The 15,035-nt window shown below is 49.0% G+C and overlaps 1 protein-coding gene across 5 annotated transcripts in view; it reads right to left on the bottom strand.

Moving 5' to 3' along the window:
* Positions 1-417: 417 nt before the first annotated feature.
* DMTN (dematin actin binding protein) overlaps positions 418-15,035 on the bottom strand; it is a 61,046-nt gene continuing 46,428 nt past the window's right edge. For 3 of the 5 annotated variants that reach the window (XM_081017522.1, XM_081017520.1, XM_081017521.1), the window contains exons 8-14: positions 13,174-13,230; positions 12,921-13,076; positions 10,285-10,394; positions 10,072-10,177; positions 6,984-7,048; positions 3,818-3,866; positions 2,572-2,829 (exon numbers count right to left, since the gene is read on the bottom strand). In XM_081017522.1, coding sequence (XP_080873648.1) covers positions 2,738-2,829; positions 3,818-3,866; positions 6,984-7,048; positions 10,072-10,177; positions 10,285-10,394; positions 12,921-13,076; positions 13,174-13,230 — 635 coding nt within the window. In that variant the 3' untranslated portion in view covers positions 2,572-2,737. Of the gene's footprint in view, positions 669-2,295; positions 2,377-2,509; positions 2,830-3,809; positions 3,867-6,983; positions 7,049-10,071; positions 10,178-10,284; positions 10,395-12,920; positions 13,077-13,173; positions 13,231-15,035 lie in introns of those variants that run through there. The other 2 variants (XM_081017524.1, XM_081017523.1) reach the window with 2 other exon arrangements.

Here is a 15,035-nt window from a genome sequence, read left to right as displayed (position 1 = left end):
CTGGGGCAGAGAGAGCCTCTTCAATCTGGTCCTGCTGCAGGGTGGGAGTCTGCCTGGTGCCATGATGCTCAGATCTGCCCGCTGGGCCAAGTCAGGGGCTCATTCTTGCCCAAGTTTAGAAAACCTGATGGGTCTGTGTGCCAAAGGGGGGAGAGGATGCATGGTCTGGGAGTAAAGCCAGCAACGGAATGAGCTTAAGGGTGGCAGCACAGAACACCTTATCTCCACCCTGGCCTCTTCCCACCCCACACATGGCTGCTGTGATTTTCACCAGGGTGGGAGTGGGGAAGGGACTTGGCACCCCCCACAGCCGCTGCCACATCCAGCACAGGGTGCTCACCACTCTTTTCCTGACCCACTTTTCCTCTGCCCCAAGAGTCAAGGCATGGCAGCCACCTCTGCAGTGAGGGTGGTTGGGTGGTGGTGGGGAGAAAGGAGCAACGTCCCTTCGAACGAGCTCGAGAGTAGCCCTAAAGCGTCTGTGATGAAAGACGGGTCGGCACACACGCAAGGAGCGTCACGCCGGGCATGTCGGCTCTGCGCGGGGGCCGGGATCAGAAGAGGAAGGCTTTCTTCTTCAGCTCGTTCCGCTTCCACAGGGCCAGCTTGCCAAATTCGTCCGGCGACATCTCGAACGCGCGCAGGAAATCCTCGGCTGACAGGTGGCGCTGGGATGGGGAGAGAAGGAAGAAGGCTTGCTCATTCATTCATTTGCTCATTTCATCTGATTCATGAAACCACTCGAGTGGTTGAAGTCAAGGCATGTGAAAAGTTAAAATAACTTTTTAGAAGCAAATGAAAACCTGAACCAACTTTCTAAAGCATTTGGGTAAAGGTAAAGGGACCCCTGACCATTAGGTTGCGGCGCTCATCTCGCTTTATTGGCCGAGGGAGCCGGCGTACAGCTTCTGGGTCATGTGGCCAGCATGACTAAGCTGCTTCTGGCAAACCAGAGCAGCGCACGGAAACGCCGTTTCCCTTCCCGCCGGAGCGGTACCTATTTATCTACTTGCACTTTGACGTGCTTTCGAACTGCTAGGTGGGCAGGAGCAGGGACCGAGCAACGGGAGCTCACCCCGGCACGGGGATTCGAACCGCCGACCTTCTGATCGGCAAGTCCTAGGCTCCGTGGTTTAACCCACAGTGCCACCCGCGTCCCATAAACATTTGGGTAGGCGCTGCAAAAGGCTACAGTGAATGTGCCTGCTTGAAATCAATCGGCAGGGAGTTCCAAAGGGTAGGTGCTGCCAGGCTGAAAGATAAGAGAGTTCTTACAAATGTGGAGCCTATAACAATGCCGAAGTGGTCGAGTAGGCACGTAGGGGGGTACGGCAAGGTGCTTGTCTGGAAAGCTGTTGTATCTCATGTCAGATTCAAAGAACATGGGAAGCTGCCTTATCTTGAGTCAAGACAAGTGGTTTGCCTAGCTCAATATTAAGCACACCAACTGGTGCCTTGCAGAAATTGGACCACAGCTCCCATCGTCCCTGCCCACTGGCCATGCGGGCTGTTGAGGATGCTGGGAGTTGAAGCCCAACAACATCTGGACCTTCTTACCCCACACGTGGCCCCTCTGCTGCTTCAATCAGCAGGACAGGCGCAGTTACAAGTGCCCCATAATACCTGTTCCACATTTGTAAGAACTTGATATTTTAGTGCAGTAGCACCCAAACTTTGGAACTTGATGCCTATTGACATCAGGCCTTTACTCGTTTCAGCACTTGCTAAAAACATTTTTCTTTAAACAAGCCTGTCCAGATGTTTAGAAAGTTGATGCGAGTCTTAATATGTTTTTAGTCTCTGGTTATCTTAACTTTTCCAATGTCTGGTTATTTCTTGCCAATTTAATTGCTTTTTCTTTTCTGTAAGCCCTTTTGAGTTTTTCTGACAATCGAGTGGCTTATACATTTTCTAAAACAACAACAACTACAACAATAATACAGTCATACCATGGTTGTCGAACAGAATCCGTTCCAGAATTCTGTTCGACTTCCGTAAAAATTCAACAATCAAAGTGCGGCTTCCGATTGGCTGCAGGGGCTTCCTGCATGCAATCGGCAGTCATATAATCCGCGGTGGATGTTTGGGTTCCAAAGAACGTTCGCAAACCGGAACCGGAACACTCGCTTCCGGGTTTGCGGCGTTCAGGCGCCAAAATGTTCAAGTCGCAAGGCATTCAGAATCCAGGGTATGACTGTAATAATGATGATGTTGATAATGATAATAGCAAGGAAGTGATTTGGAGGGTGCCAGGGTTGAGAAAGGTAGATCTGCACCAGTGCTATTTCTTTGTACCTCTAGCCTTGTCCTGTCCACGCCTGGAGGCAGTTTCACTCTTCCCCGATTCGTCACCATCAGCATCTCGTAAGGGTAAATCTTCAGGGAGGAAGAAAAGCAAAGTTGACGAAGGGGCCACTTGGTTGCATTTCTTTGTGGGTGCATCAGGACACATTACCCCCATGCGAAAGGACGGTGGATATTCCCCCATGGCCCCAGGGGCGATTCTCACCTTTTGCTCCAGCATACTAGGGAGGGAGTTTCCCCTGTCCATCCGCCCTCTCTGGCCGTTCTGCGGAGGGAAAATAAACCCAACACAGTTGCAGGGCCTTCTCCCACACAAAGAGTGCTTGGCATGGCTGTGGACCCACAGGAGGCAGCCAGTTGCACCACCTTATTCCGTCCTGGCCCCCCTCTCAAACCCTCCTCAGCCTTCCTCTGGGATTTGGGTGAGACGCTGTCACTCTCCCGGGTATCCTTGAGGAAACTGGCCTGATACATCACCTCTCAGGGGGACCACCTGTGGCTGGGCATGTGTGCTCACCTGTAGACCTGCAAGACAGAAGGAAAGGGGATGAAGGTGACAAGACAACAGTCCCCTGCCATCTTCTTCAGTTGGTTCATTGCTAAGTGGCCAAGACCACTTAGTGTGATTCCTGCATTGTGGGGGGTTGGAGTAGATGACCCTCTGGCAGGGTTCGAAATTAGCAGGGCGCCAGGTGCATTTCGCACCTGAAGATTCTCCGTTTGTGAGCACCTCAAAAAGTCTGGGTGCTTTATTTTCACGCCTGGCTGACACTCAAGGATTACTGAAATGTATGTGCATCGAAGTACAGTGGTACCTTGGGTTACATACGCTTCAGGTTATATACACTTCAGGTTACAGACTCCGCTAAGCCAGAAATAGTACCTCGGGTTAAGAACTTTGCTTCAGGATGAGAACAGAAATCATGCTCCGGCGGCACGGGGGCAGCAGGAGGCCCCGTTAGCTAAAGTGGTGCTTCAGGTTAAGAACAGTTTCAGGTTAAGTACGGACCTCCAGAACGAATTAAGTACTTAACCCGAGGTACCACTGTATATGTTAAGGATAGGCAATATGTTAATAAAAAGAGTGTTTTGAAAACTGAAGTATGGTACCCATATTTTTTATTGCAAACACCAAATCAAACATGTGTTAGCAGTTTCTGCTTAAAATGTGATATTGACAATGTGCCACTTATGTGAATTGCTTATTATTATTTCATGCTTATCAAAATAATAAAAAGTGTTGCCAAACACTCCCCCCCCCCCAAATGGCGACTAGACATTCTGTTTTGGCTCCTGCAACCCAGGTCCCAGGAGCCATTTGGCTCCTAGCTTTTCTGTCCCAGTTTCTAACACTGCCCTTGGGGGTCCCTTCCCACTCTACAATTCTGTGAGCGGGAGGGAGGTCAGAAACAGCTCAGAAGTAGCAGAAGAGGGTCCAAGCTAGGGCAGGTGACTGATGTCAGCAGATGAGAGGTCTGCCTTTGCCCCACCCCAAGCCCGTAGCTTTGCTTACCTGGGCTCCCTTTCTCGCTGCCGGCAGGACTGAACTCTGTGGACTGCAGCTGTAGAACGTGGGGAAAAGCAGGAGAAGAGTCAGGGTCACCCACAGAGACATGCCAACCTTGGTCCCTTTGTGGCATGAAGAGAGCGGGCGCTTCGATCTTTCCTAGGTCACATCCAGACCACACATCTAAAGCACACATCACTTTCCCCAAAGACTCCTGGGAACTACAGCTTTGTGGGAGAAAGGCAACCGATTCCACGTGTCCATGATGTGATTGTGCCTTTATTACTCAGGTTTTCTGCTTGTGGCAGAAGGATTCCACACACCCCCCACCTCCGAATAATGGCAGGAGATGTGGGCTACTTGTGGGACCTCAGCCCCAGGCCAGCAGGTCTCTCTGCAGGGCCAATGCCAGTTGTGCGATTCTTGGTCAAAGATGGCGTGGATCAGAATTTGACAGCCATCTTCAAATACCTGAAGAGTTGCCCCATGCAAGACTGAGGGGACGACCCAAATCACAGGGATTCAAAGGGCAAGAAAGGAGATTCCAATTAAATACAGTCGCACCTTGGAAGTCGTTCCGGAAGTCCATTTGACTTCCAAAATGTTCGGAAGCCAAATCGCTGCTTCTGATTGGCTGCAGGAAGCTCCTGCGGCCAATCAAAAGCCGCAGAAGCCCCTTCGGATGTTCGGCTTCCAAAAGAATGTTTGCAAACTGGAACAATCACGTCTGGGAGCCAAAACGTCTGAGTTCCAGGGCGTTCGGGATCCAAGATATTAGGAAGAACTTTCTGACTGTAAGAACAGTTTACTAGAAAGCACTGTAATTCCTACAGCACAATATACATGATTTAGTAACAAATCATGTTTTTGTTACTAAATCATGTATATTATGCATTAAGAATTACAGTGCTATCTAGTATACTGGCCTGTGTGTTGCTTGTATTGTTTGTTGTGTTTAGTTTGCAACACAGGGGTTTGTTGTTCTGTATCGTAAGAACAGTTTGACAGTGGAACAGACTCCCTCGGAAGACAGTGTTAGACCCTCATTCCTTGGAGGTCCTTAGATGGCCACCTGTCAGGAATTCTTCAACTGTGGTTCCCTGCATTGCAGGGAGTTGGACTAGTCAGGGGTCAGCAAACTTTTTCAGCAGGGGGCCGGTCCACTGTCCCTCAGGCCTTGAGGGGGGCCGGACTATATTTTTGGGGGGAAATGAACAAATTCCTATGCCCCACGAATAACCCAGAGATGCATTTTAAATAAAAGGACACATGTAAAAACAGGCTGATTCCCAGACCGTCCACGGGCCGGATTGAGAAGGCGATTGGGCCGGATCTGGGCCCCGGGCCTTAGTTTGCCTACCCATGGACTAGATTCTCCAACTCCCTGTTGTTGCTTCCCAGCTCTACAATTTTATGATTCTATGGTTTCAGAATGGAAGCAGGCACAGGAGGTACAGGCACAATTTGGAAGGGCGGCCCTTCTTGTGATCATTGAGATGATTTCCACCGCCTCAGAATAGACTGTTCTTGAGCCCTCTCTGCACCAGCAAGACAAGACTGCTTTCATAAAAAGGAAACCGGAGGACTTCTAGATGTGTGGAATATGCACATTCCCTCCAAACACCTTCACTTTTTCTACTTCCATCCAAGGGATAGAGCAGAGATGGGCAGTGTGTCTCAACTCAAGACTTGCACCACGTTGTGGATAATCTTCTCGGGTCTGCATTCAACGGAGCTCAGGGCGAGCGGCAAAACAGGTCAAAGCGGCAAATGCATTGCTCTCATTTCATAGCAGGCTACATACCGTATTTTTCCCTCTATAACACGCACCCGACCATAACACGCACATAGTTTTTAGAGGAGGAAAACAAGAAAAAAAATATTCTAAACGAAACAGTGGATGTATGATTTTTGTGGTTCATGCTGTGGCCACAGACATGTGATCTGACGGTGAGTTTGGAGTAGCCCAATGCCAAAAAAGGATGCTGCTAATAATGCAGGCGAGGGGTTTAAGGGGCGAAGGAACACGCGTGGGGTGGGTAGAGAAGGATGCTGCTAATAATGCAGGCGAGGGGTATAAGAGGAGAAGGCTCCTCTCCTCTCCCGCTTTGCTCCTTTGAAGCAAGCAGGCTCTGCTTCTCTCTCACCTCCCCGGCTTAGCGAGCTGAAAAACTTTGCTGCTATTTAGCGAGCTGAGTGGGGAGGAGAGAGGGACAGAGAGCCTGCTTGCTTTAAAGGAGCCATCCAGATAGGAGCTGCTTACACCCGTGTAAGTGGCTCCTCTCCTCTCCCGCTTTGCTCCTTTAAACCAAGCAGGCTCTCTGTCCCTCTCTCCTCCCCACTCAGCGGCTCTTCTCCCGCTTTGCTGTTTCAAAGCGAGCCACGGAGGAGGGAAGGAAGGGGAACCATGGATCCTCTGCTCACGACTGCAGCAGATCCCCCCGCCATCTGTAGGCATTCGCTCCATATCACGCACATACATTTCCCCTTACCTTCTAGGAGGAAAAAAGTGAGTGTTATGGTGCAAAAAATACGGTACATTCCAGCAGCACAAAAGTCACACACAAACACCATCTCCAGGCAGGCAGGCAAGGGGCATTATAGCATTTCATGGGCCCAATCCAACTCGTGAAAGCGCTTGCAATGAGTGCAACCGTGGGTTGGGGAAAGTCCCAAGAGAAGAAAAGGGAAAGAGAAAAGTCTTTCTCTGTCACAACATTAGAACTCGTGGAAGCTGAAGGACTATGATGGACTACGCCGAAATGGCGAAACTGACTGGGAAAATCGGAAGCCAGGAATTTTAAGAAGGAATGGGGAAAATTTATAATGTGCTCAAGAGAACACCGTAAACAATTTTAAAAACTTTGGCAGGATTTGAGTAATGCTTGTAACGTATGAAAAACCCTGGAAAAATGGGTTGCTATTCTTTTAACAAATCAGAGAAAATAAGATAAGCAGATTAAAATAAAATAAAAGATTGATAATGGTAACCGTGGAAGGGCAGAGGGAAGTCAAGAGATTCAGAGAATATAAATGAGGAGGTGAATGATGTGTTTGAATTTAAATTTGTTATGTAAAACTTAATAAAAATATTTTATATATATATATATAAAAGGACTCATAGAAGCTGAAGGTTGGAAGGTAGGGCAGAGGCCCCTAACGGGCACCTTACCCTGGCGAGGGTGCTTCTCCCATAGGCAGGAAGGGAGGAAGATTTCGAGCTTCCGCCATGAAGAGCTGGAAAAAGAGGAAGACCAGCGATTAATATGGCTGGGGAAAAGGCTCCTTTGAATCTGGGTTGAGCAACAGTTCAGGAACATGCGCAGATGGTAGCACTGGAAGGTAGCTTGGAAAACGGGCAGGCTGTGGGGCGGCTGCTCAGGGCGGCCACATGACGAGGAGCTCTGGCCAAGGGGCACATCTGCTGCTCTAGACCAGCCTTCCCCAACCGGGTGCCCTACAGCTGGTTTTAGACTACAGCTCCCATCAGCCCCAGGCAGCACAGCTCTTTGGTACAGGGGCTGATGGGAGCGTGGCCAGGCTGGCAAGGACTGATGGGAGTTGTAGGCCACAACACTTGAAGGGCACCAGGGACAGCTCTCATGGGGCCAAATGCTCAGGCACACTTGCAGCCGCCTCTGTGTCTCCTGGGCTCTTTTGGCCAAACCTGCTTCTTCACACAGCACACAGCTGAACTGTGGAACTCTCTGCCACAGGATGCAGTGACAGCCACCAACCTTTAAAAGAGGATTAGACAAATTCATGTACCCACTGCCTTGTGGGACATCTTTCAGAGAAGAAAAGGCTAAGGTGTAAATCCTACACAAATCCCAAGTCCCTAAGACTGTTGGATGGCGTATTGAATGCCCCCTTCCAGCAACTCCTGCAGCCAATCTGGTGTCAAATGCATTGGTCTACTCTCCTGTAGACCACTCCAGTGTGGCTGAGAGGGGGGTCTTGTCGTCTGGGCAGCCCAGGACCTCCAGACACACTGCCCAGGCTTGCGTCACTTTGGTGCAGCTAACACAGCAAAAACAATATAGGGGAGGCAGCAGTTACGAGTTACCAGTCTCTTCAGCCACAGCAGGCACTGTGGACACATGACCCCTGGAGGCACACTCCATTGTCTCTCGAGAAGGACAAAGTCATGGGGGAGAGGGACTATCTTTGAAGGTTCTGCTATGCCTTCACAAACAGAGGCAACTGTGAGAAGAGGGCGCTGGGTCTGGATGTGCCATTAACCTGATCCATCAAGCTCTTCTTATTCCCAGTCATTCATTCAGCCTGCATTGGGAATATGGGTGGGCAATTCTGGGTATGGCTTGTTCACTCAGCCACTCTCCCCAGGAGAGGACAAAGTGGTGTCCTGTTGTGTGCCAATCTCAACTTTTCCTATGGTTTCCTTCTGTAGATCACGGCAGGAGTACCGTTGGCGTAAACTTGATATAATACATATATCTGCATGCAGAAGGCCCCAGGTTCAATCTCTGCCTGAAACCCTGGAAAGCGATTGCTTCCAGTCTGTGAAGCTAGATGGACCAGGTCTTGCGTTCTTGCATCTTGTGCTGACCTTTAAAGCTCTAAGTGGCCTGAAGGAGAGTCTCCACCCCTGTTGTTCAGCCCGGACACTGAAGTCCAGCTCTGAGGGCCTTCTGGTGGTTCCCTCCCTGTGAGAAGCGAGGTTACAGGGAACCAGGCAGAGGCCCTTCTCGGTAGTGGCGCCCGCCCTGTGCAATGCCTCCCATCAGATGTCAAGGAAATAAGCAACTATCTGACTGTTAGGAGACATCTGAAGGCAGCCCTGTTTAGGGAAGTTTTCAATGTTTGATTTTTTGGTGTGTTTTCAATATTCTGTTGGGAGCCCCCCAGAGTGGCTGGGGAAACAAATAAAATATTATTTGTACAAATAAATTATTATTATTATTATTATTATTATTAGTGGCATAGCAGTTAAGAGTGTCGGCTGCAGACCTGGGAGACCAGGGGTCAAATCCCCACTCAGCCATCATGAATCTCACAGGGTGAACTGGGTGACCTAACCTGCCTGACAGGGTCGTTGAGAGGATAAAAAAGGGAAGAAGAGAACCATGAATGTGTCAGGAGTTCAGCCTACACTCGAGTAGGACCCTGGCAGAGACACATGCCCGAATGACATGTTCTCTCCCTCCTGGTCAATCGTTCGGAAGCTTCATAAGCTTTCTTCTGCCCAAACATCACAGTGACCGATGCCAACCGACACCGCAACACTTAGGGTTCTGCAGAGTTTGTGCACCTTGCGTGACAGACCTCAGCAACTCAGCATTTTGGCTAATCTACTTTATTTACATATAAACACACACAGAGCACTGCAACATGGCTCCCTCTCTCTCTAGCATCAGACAGCAAAGAGAAAGAACAAAGGACAATAGTCCCACTTCACGGAACACAGTAACACAAACATCCTGTCTCTGTCACTTCCCACTCTGTGGAATGAAAACATACACCATCATGTGATAGACAACAATCCCATGACTGCAATCATAGAGCAGGAATTCTAACAGAGTGCTATCTTGAGCACCTCGGAGTAAAGGGTGGATTATACAGTGGTGCCTCGCAAGACGAAAAGAATCCGTTCCGCGAGTCTCTTCGTCTTGCGGTTTTTTCATCTTGCGAATTAAGCCCATTAGCGGTTTAGCGGATTAGCGCTATTAGCGGCTTAGCGGGCTTAGCGGATCAGCTGATAAGCGGCTTAGTGACTTAACAGGTCAGCTGTTAAGCGGCTTAGCGGATCAGCTGATAAGCGGCTTAGTGGCTTAACGGATCAGCTGTTAAGCAGCTTAGCGGATCAGCTGATAAGCGGCTTAGTGGCTTAACGGATCAGCTGTTAAGCGGCTTAGCAGATCAGCTGATAAGCGGTTTAGTGATCAGCTGTTTAGCGGCTTAGCGGCTTAGCGGATCAGCTGATAAGGGCTTAGCGGCTTGGGAAAAAGGGGGGGGGGAGGAAAAAAAACCCCGCAGGAACTCGCAAGACATTTTCGTCTTGCGAAACAAGCCCATAGGAAATTCGTTTTGCGAAGCACCTCCAAAACGGAAAACCCTTTCGTCTGGCGGGTTTTCCGTTTTGCGAGGCATTCGTCTTGCGGGGCACCACTGTAAATGCAAACAAACAAACAGGGGTGCACGAAAGATGTGCCCTTCCTGTTTCAAGACAAAAAGAATGGGAAGCATGGGAAATCAGCCCCTGGTTTTAGCAGGGGGTGGGGTAGAGGTTGCTTACTCACAGGAGTGGAAGGGCGTCCGGTCTGGAAGGGAACGGGTTTTCCTCCGGATGGGGAGCGACTTCTCCATCTCCTCCTTGAGGATGAGCTTGCCGAGGTTGGAGGCCACCTGGCGGAGAGAGAGAGTGGGGACAGGGAGCTCAGCCACACAAGGAGCCACCGGCACCCAGGAGAGCCCCCCACCCGGCTTCACCTGCCCCCAAGCCCCCTGCCCACCTTGCTCAGCTCTTGCTTCTGCAACTCTCGCAGGCTCCCCAATTCTTCTGTGCTGTCCTCATCCTCGTCCTCGCCTCTTTTGGAGGCCATCCGCCGCCGCCACTCAGTCTCTGCAGAAAGACAAGGCAGGAGGGGGTCTCACATGCGGCAGACAGCTTCTTGGGCGGAGGATTTCCTCACCTTCAAAAATGATACCCCCCCTCCCCGATTTCAGAAGAGATCGTCCCCAGGTGAGTGTGCTTAGGGCCGAAACCTTATAGTATCCATTTGGGGAGGGGAAGATGAAAGGGACCAAAGAGGGTGAAGCTAGGACTCTATAAAGCCCTTAGTAACGTGGGGCCAGTTTACCTGAGCATTCACACGGATTACTTCGCTGCTAGATTACTGCTATGCGCTCTGTGTGGGGCTTGCCTTGCACCTGATCTGGAGGTTGCAATGAGTGTAGAATGCTGCAGCACAATTGCTGACAGGCTTTGGCAGCACAGAACACCTGCGCTGATAAATCTGCCCTGGTGGCCAGGTTCAAGGGGTTGCTATTCTTATATCAACCACCCTTAACAACATGGGACCCAAATTTAAAAAAAAATAAAATCCTTCCAGTAGCACCTTAGAGACCAACTAAGTTTGTTCTTGGTATGAGCTTTCGTGTGCAAGTGTGCATGCAAACGAAAGCTCATATCAAGAACAAACTTAGTTGGTCTCTAAGGTGCTACTATGGACTGCAAGAAGATCAAACCTATCCATTCTTAAGGAAATCAGCCCTGAGTGCTCACTGGAAGGACAGATCCTAAAGCTGAGGCTCTAATACTTTGGCCACCTCATGAGAAGAGAAGACTCCCTGGAAAAGACCCTGATGTTGGGAAAGATGGAGGGCACAAGGAGAAGGGGACGACAGAGGACGAGATGGTTGGACAGTGTTCTCGAAGCTACCAGCATGAGTTTGACCAAACTGCGGGAGGCAGTGGAAGACAGGAGTGCCTGGCGTGCTCTGGTCCAGGGGGTCACGAAGAGTCGGACACAACTAAACAACAACAACAAGGTGCTACTGGAAGGATTTTATTATTATTATTTTGTTTCGACTACGGCAGACCAACATGGCTACCTACCTGGAACTAGAACATGGGACCAGTTTGCCTGCGAGATCACCTCACCCCATATACGTCTGCTCAGCCATATACGTCTGCTCAGCCGCCACAATCTGTGCAGCTGGCATTATTACAGGGCTATTTAATACCTGTTCTTCACTTGTAAGAAACTGGTCATTCAGTGTGGCGGCGCCTGCACTTTGGAACTCACTGCCTATTGAGATCAGGCGGGCGCCTTCACTGTATTCTTTTGGGTGCCTGCTGAAAACATTCTTGTTTAGACAAGCCTGCCCTGTAGAATGGTGATATATGTTTTAATCTGCTTTTATTTATTTATTTTGAAGGTTGTAAATAGCTGTTTTGGAAATGCAAAGGATCTCGCAAGGAATCGCTACCGTTTAAAACTGCTAGTACCTAAAATGGGCACAAGATATAGGACACAATATACAATTCGAAGACTGGGAAAAGTTGTGGAAGGTAGATCTGAAATTTACAGACTGTTCTCTTTTGAAAGAAAATTACATGAAAATGATGTATAGATGGTATATTACACCAGTAAAAATGGCAAAAATGTATAAAACCTGGTCAAATACATGTTGGAAATGTAAAAAAAAAGAAGGTACTTTGTATCATATGTGGTGGGAATGTAGAGAAGTTAAATTTTTTTGGGAGATGATATATAATGAATTGAAAAAAATGTTTTAAATGACATTTGTAAAAAAACCAGAAGCATTTTTGCTAGGGATTTTAGGACAAGACCTGCCAAAGAAAACAAAGAAGTTATTTATGTATGCTACAACAGCGGCAAGCGTCTTGTTAGCACAAGGATGGAAGAATGAGAAAATCCCAATGAAAGAACAATGGCAAGAAAAACTGATGAGCTATGCGGAGCTGGCAAAGTTGACATATAAACTGCGGGAGAAGGACAATAGTGATTTTAAGGAAGAATGGGAACTATTTACAAACTATTTGAAAAGACAACAAAAGGATTTGGTCTCCTTGGCAGGTTTTGAATAAACACCCATAAATTCATTAGTATTCATTAGTAGAACATATGATAGTAGTAGAACATATGATAGACGAGGAAGAAAATATGTACAATTTTAAACATGCAGAGAATAATATGTAAAAACAAATCAGAGAGGGGAGCTGAGGGAAGTCTCTGGAGGGTGGGAAAGGGAGGGGGGAAATGTAATTGGTTATATTGGTTTATAAATTGATTTGCTAAAAGTGATTAATAATTTTTTTTTTAAAAAAAACTGCTAGTACGAAGCAGCAACCTCGTCAAAGAAAAGGAAAGCAGTATCCAGCCTCTGCTTGATTCTTTCCCTCATTATCCAACTTCCTCTACGCTAATCTCTCACAAGCAAACTTGAAAGCCTTGTTATCGCCTCATTCGTTTGCCAGACAAAGGAGACCAATCGCCCTGGCACCTTGCCAGATGGCATCATTGCTCCAGTTCTGGGAAAAAAGCCCCACAGCTATGCTCCCCTGCATTCCCCCATCCACTACCCCACTGGCTGACAGAAAAACACAGCAAGGACCACCTACCCACAACTGCCAAGGAGGGCGGGCAGGGCCAGTAGTCCGTCTCAATCTTGGCCGGCTGGTTGGGGTCGGGCGGCTGGGCAGCCGGGAACTTGGAGGATTCGATGATCAGGTCCTCAATCAGGTGCTTGCTCTGTGGGGTTGGCGTCACCGACTGCTCTGCAAGGTGCAAAGGGGGGGGCAGGTGACTCTGAGCCTCTGCTGTGTGTAGCCCCACCTTCGCCCGCCCCAGAGGGCACCAGGGAGCACCACCTACCTCTCTGCTTGTAGATGGGGGGCTTCTTGTAGATGTTCATCTCTGCCGTGTTGGTATCTGGGGAAGGAACAGGGAAGTGCTCAGGGGACACAGCAACTGCTTTGGGGCCACTTCTCAGGGGGACCCCCGAGGTGGTTTTCCAGCTTGCTGCTGCCCATATTTCTCCTTTTAAAGGTAAAGGGACCCCTGACCATTAGGTCCAGTCGTGGCCGACTCTGGGGTTGCGGCGCTCATCTTGCTTTATTGGCCGAGGGAGCCAGCGCACAGCTTCCGGGTCATGTGGCCAGCAGGACTAAGCCGCTTCTGGCGAACCAAAGCAGCGCATGGAAACGCCGTTTACCTTCCCGCCGGAGCGGTACCTATTTATCTACTTGCACCGGTGTGCTTTCGAACTGCTAGGTTGGCAGGAGCAGGGACCAAGCAATGGGAGCTCACCCCATCGCAGGGATTCGAACCGCCGACCTTCTGATCAGCAGGACCTAGGCTCTGTGGTTCGAATCCCCGCAACGGGGTGAGCTCCCGTTGTTTGGTCCCAGCTCCTGCCAACCTAGCAGTTCAAAAGCACGTCAAAGTGCAAGTAGATAAATAGGTACTGCTCTGGCGGGAAAGTAAACGGCGTTTCCGTGCGCTGCTCTGGTTCTCCAGAAGCGGCTTAGTCATGCTGACCACATGACCCGGAAGCTGTACGCCGGCTCCCTCGGCCAGTAAAGCGAGATGAGCGCCGCAACCCCAGAGTCGGCCACGACTGGACCTAATGGTCAGGGGTCCCTTTACCTTACCTTTACCTTGGTTTACGAACTTAATCCGTTCCGGAAGTCCGTTCTTAAACCAAAGCATTCTTAAACCAAGGCATGCTTTCCCATAGCAGCGGGAGACTCAATTTACAAATGGAACACACTCAACAGGAAGCAAAACATGTTCTTATTCCAAGGAATAGTTCACAAACCAAAATGCCTACTTCTGGGTTTGCCGTGTTCTTAATCCACGTTGTTCAAAAACTAAGTTTTTCTTAAACCAAGCTACCGTGTATTTTTATTTTCTTCATCATCTTTTATATCTCGCCTTTTTCCCAGACTGGGACTCAAGGCGGTTTACACAAATTACAACACCACCAATTAAATAAGTTAAGAAACATATAAAAAGTAATTAAACTCTAATAGAATTAAAGCAATTTTAAAAACTCGTCTATTAAAATACAAATAATAAAACACCACAGCACTTATTAAAAGCCCTTTCCTTAAAAAACAACAGTCTGTTCCCAAAGGCCTGCTGGAATAAGAAGGTCTCCGCCTGCTGGCAGAAGGACCAAAGGAGGGGGCCAGCCTGGCTTCTCCAGGGAGGGAGTTGTAAAGTCTGGGAGCAGCCACCGAGAAGGCCCTCTCCTGCGTCCCCCCACCAAGTAGGCCTGTGAGGGTAGTGGAACTAGGAGAAGGACCTCCCCTCAAGATCTCAAAACCTGGGCAGGTTCTTATAAGGGAATATGGTCCTTCAGAGAGCCTGGGCCTAAGTTATATAGGGCTTTATACGTCACGACCAGCACTTTCAATTGTGCTCAGGAACAGATGGGCAGCTAGCGGAGCTTTTCTAACAAGGGGATCAATATTCTGTCCACAGCTGTCAACTTTTCCCTTTTCTTGCGAGGAATCCTATTTGGAATAAGGGAATTTCCCTTTAAAAAAGGGAAAGGTTTACAGCTATGATTCTGTCTGGCTGAAGCTCTTTGAGCCAGCTGACGTTTCTGAGCCCTTTTCAAAGGCAGCCCCATGTAGCGTATGACGGCTGCATTGCAGGGGGCTGGACTAGATGACCTTTGGGGAGTCCCCTCCAACTCTCTACAGTTCTATGACTGAGACCCCCCGGAG

Source organism: Podarcis pityusensis, assembly GCF_964106645.2.
Source record: "Podarcis pityusensis genome assembly, chromosome: 8".
Lineage (NCBI taxonomy): Eukaryota > Metazoa > Chordata > Lepidosauria > Squamata > Lacertidae > Podarcis > Podarcis pityusensis.
The sequence above is the reverse complement of the archived record's forward strand: the minus strand, read 5'-3'. Positions and strand labels throughout refer to the sequence as shown.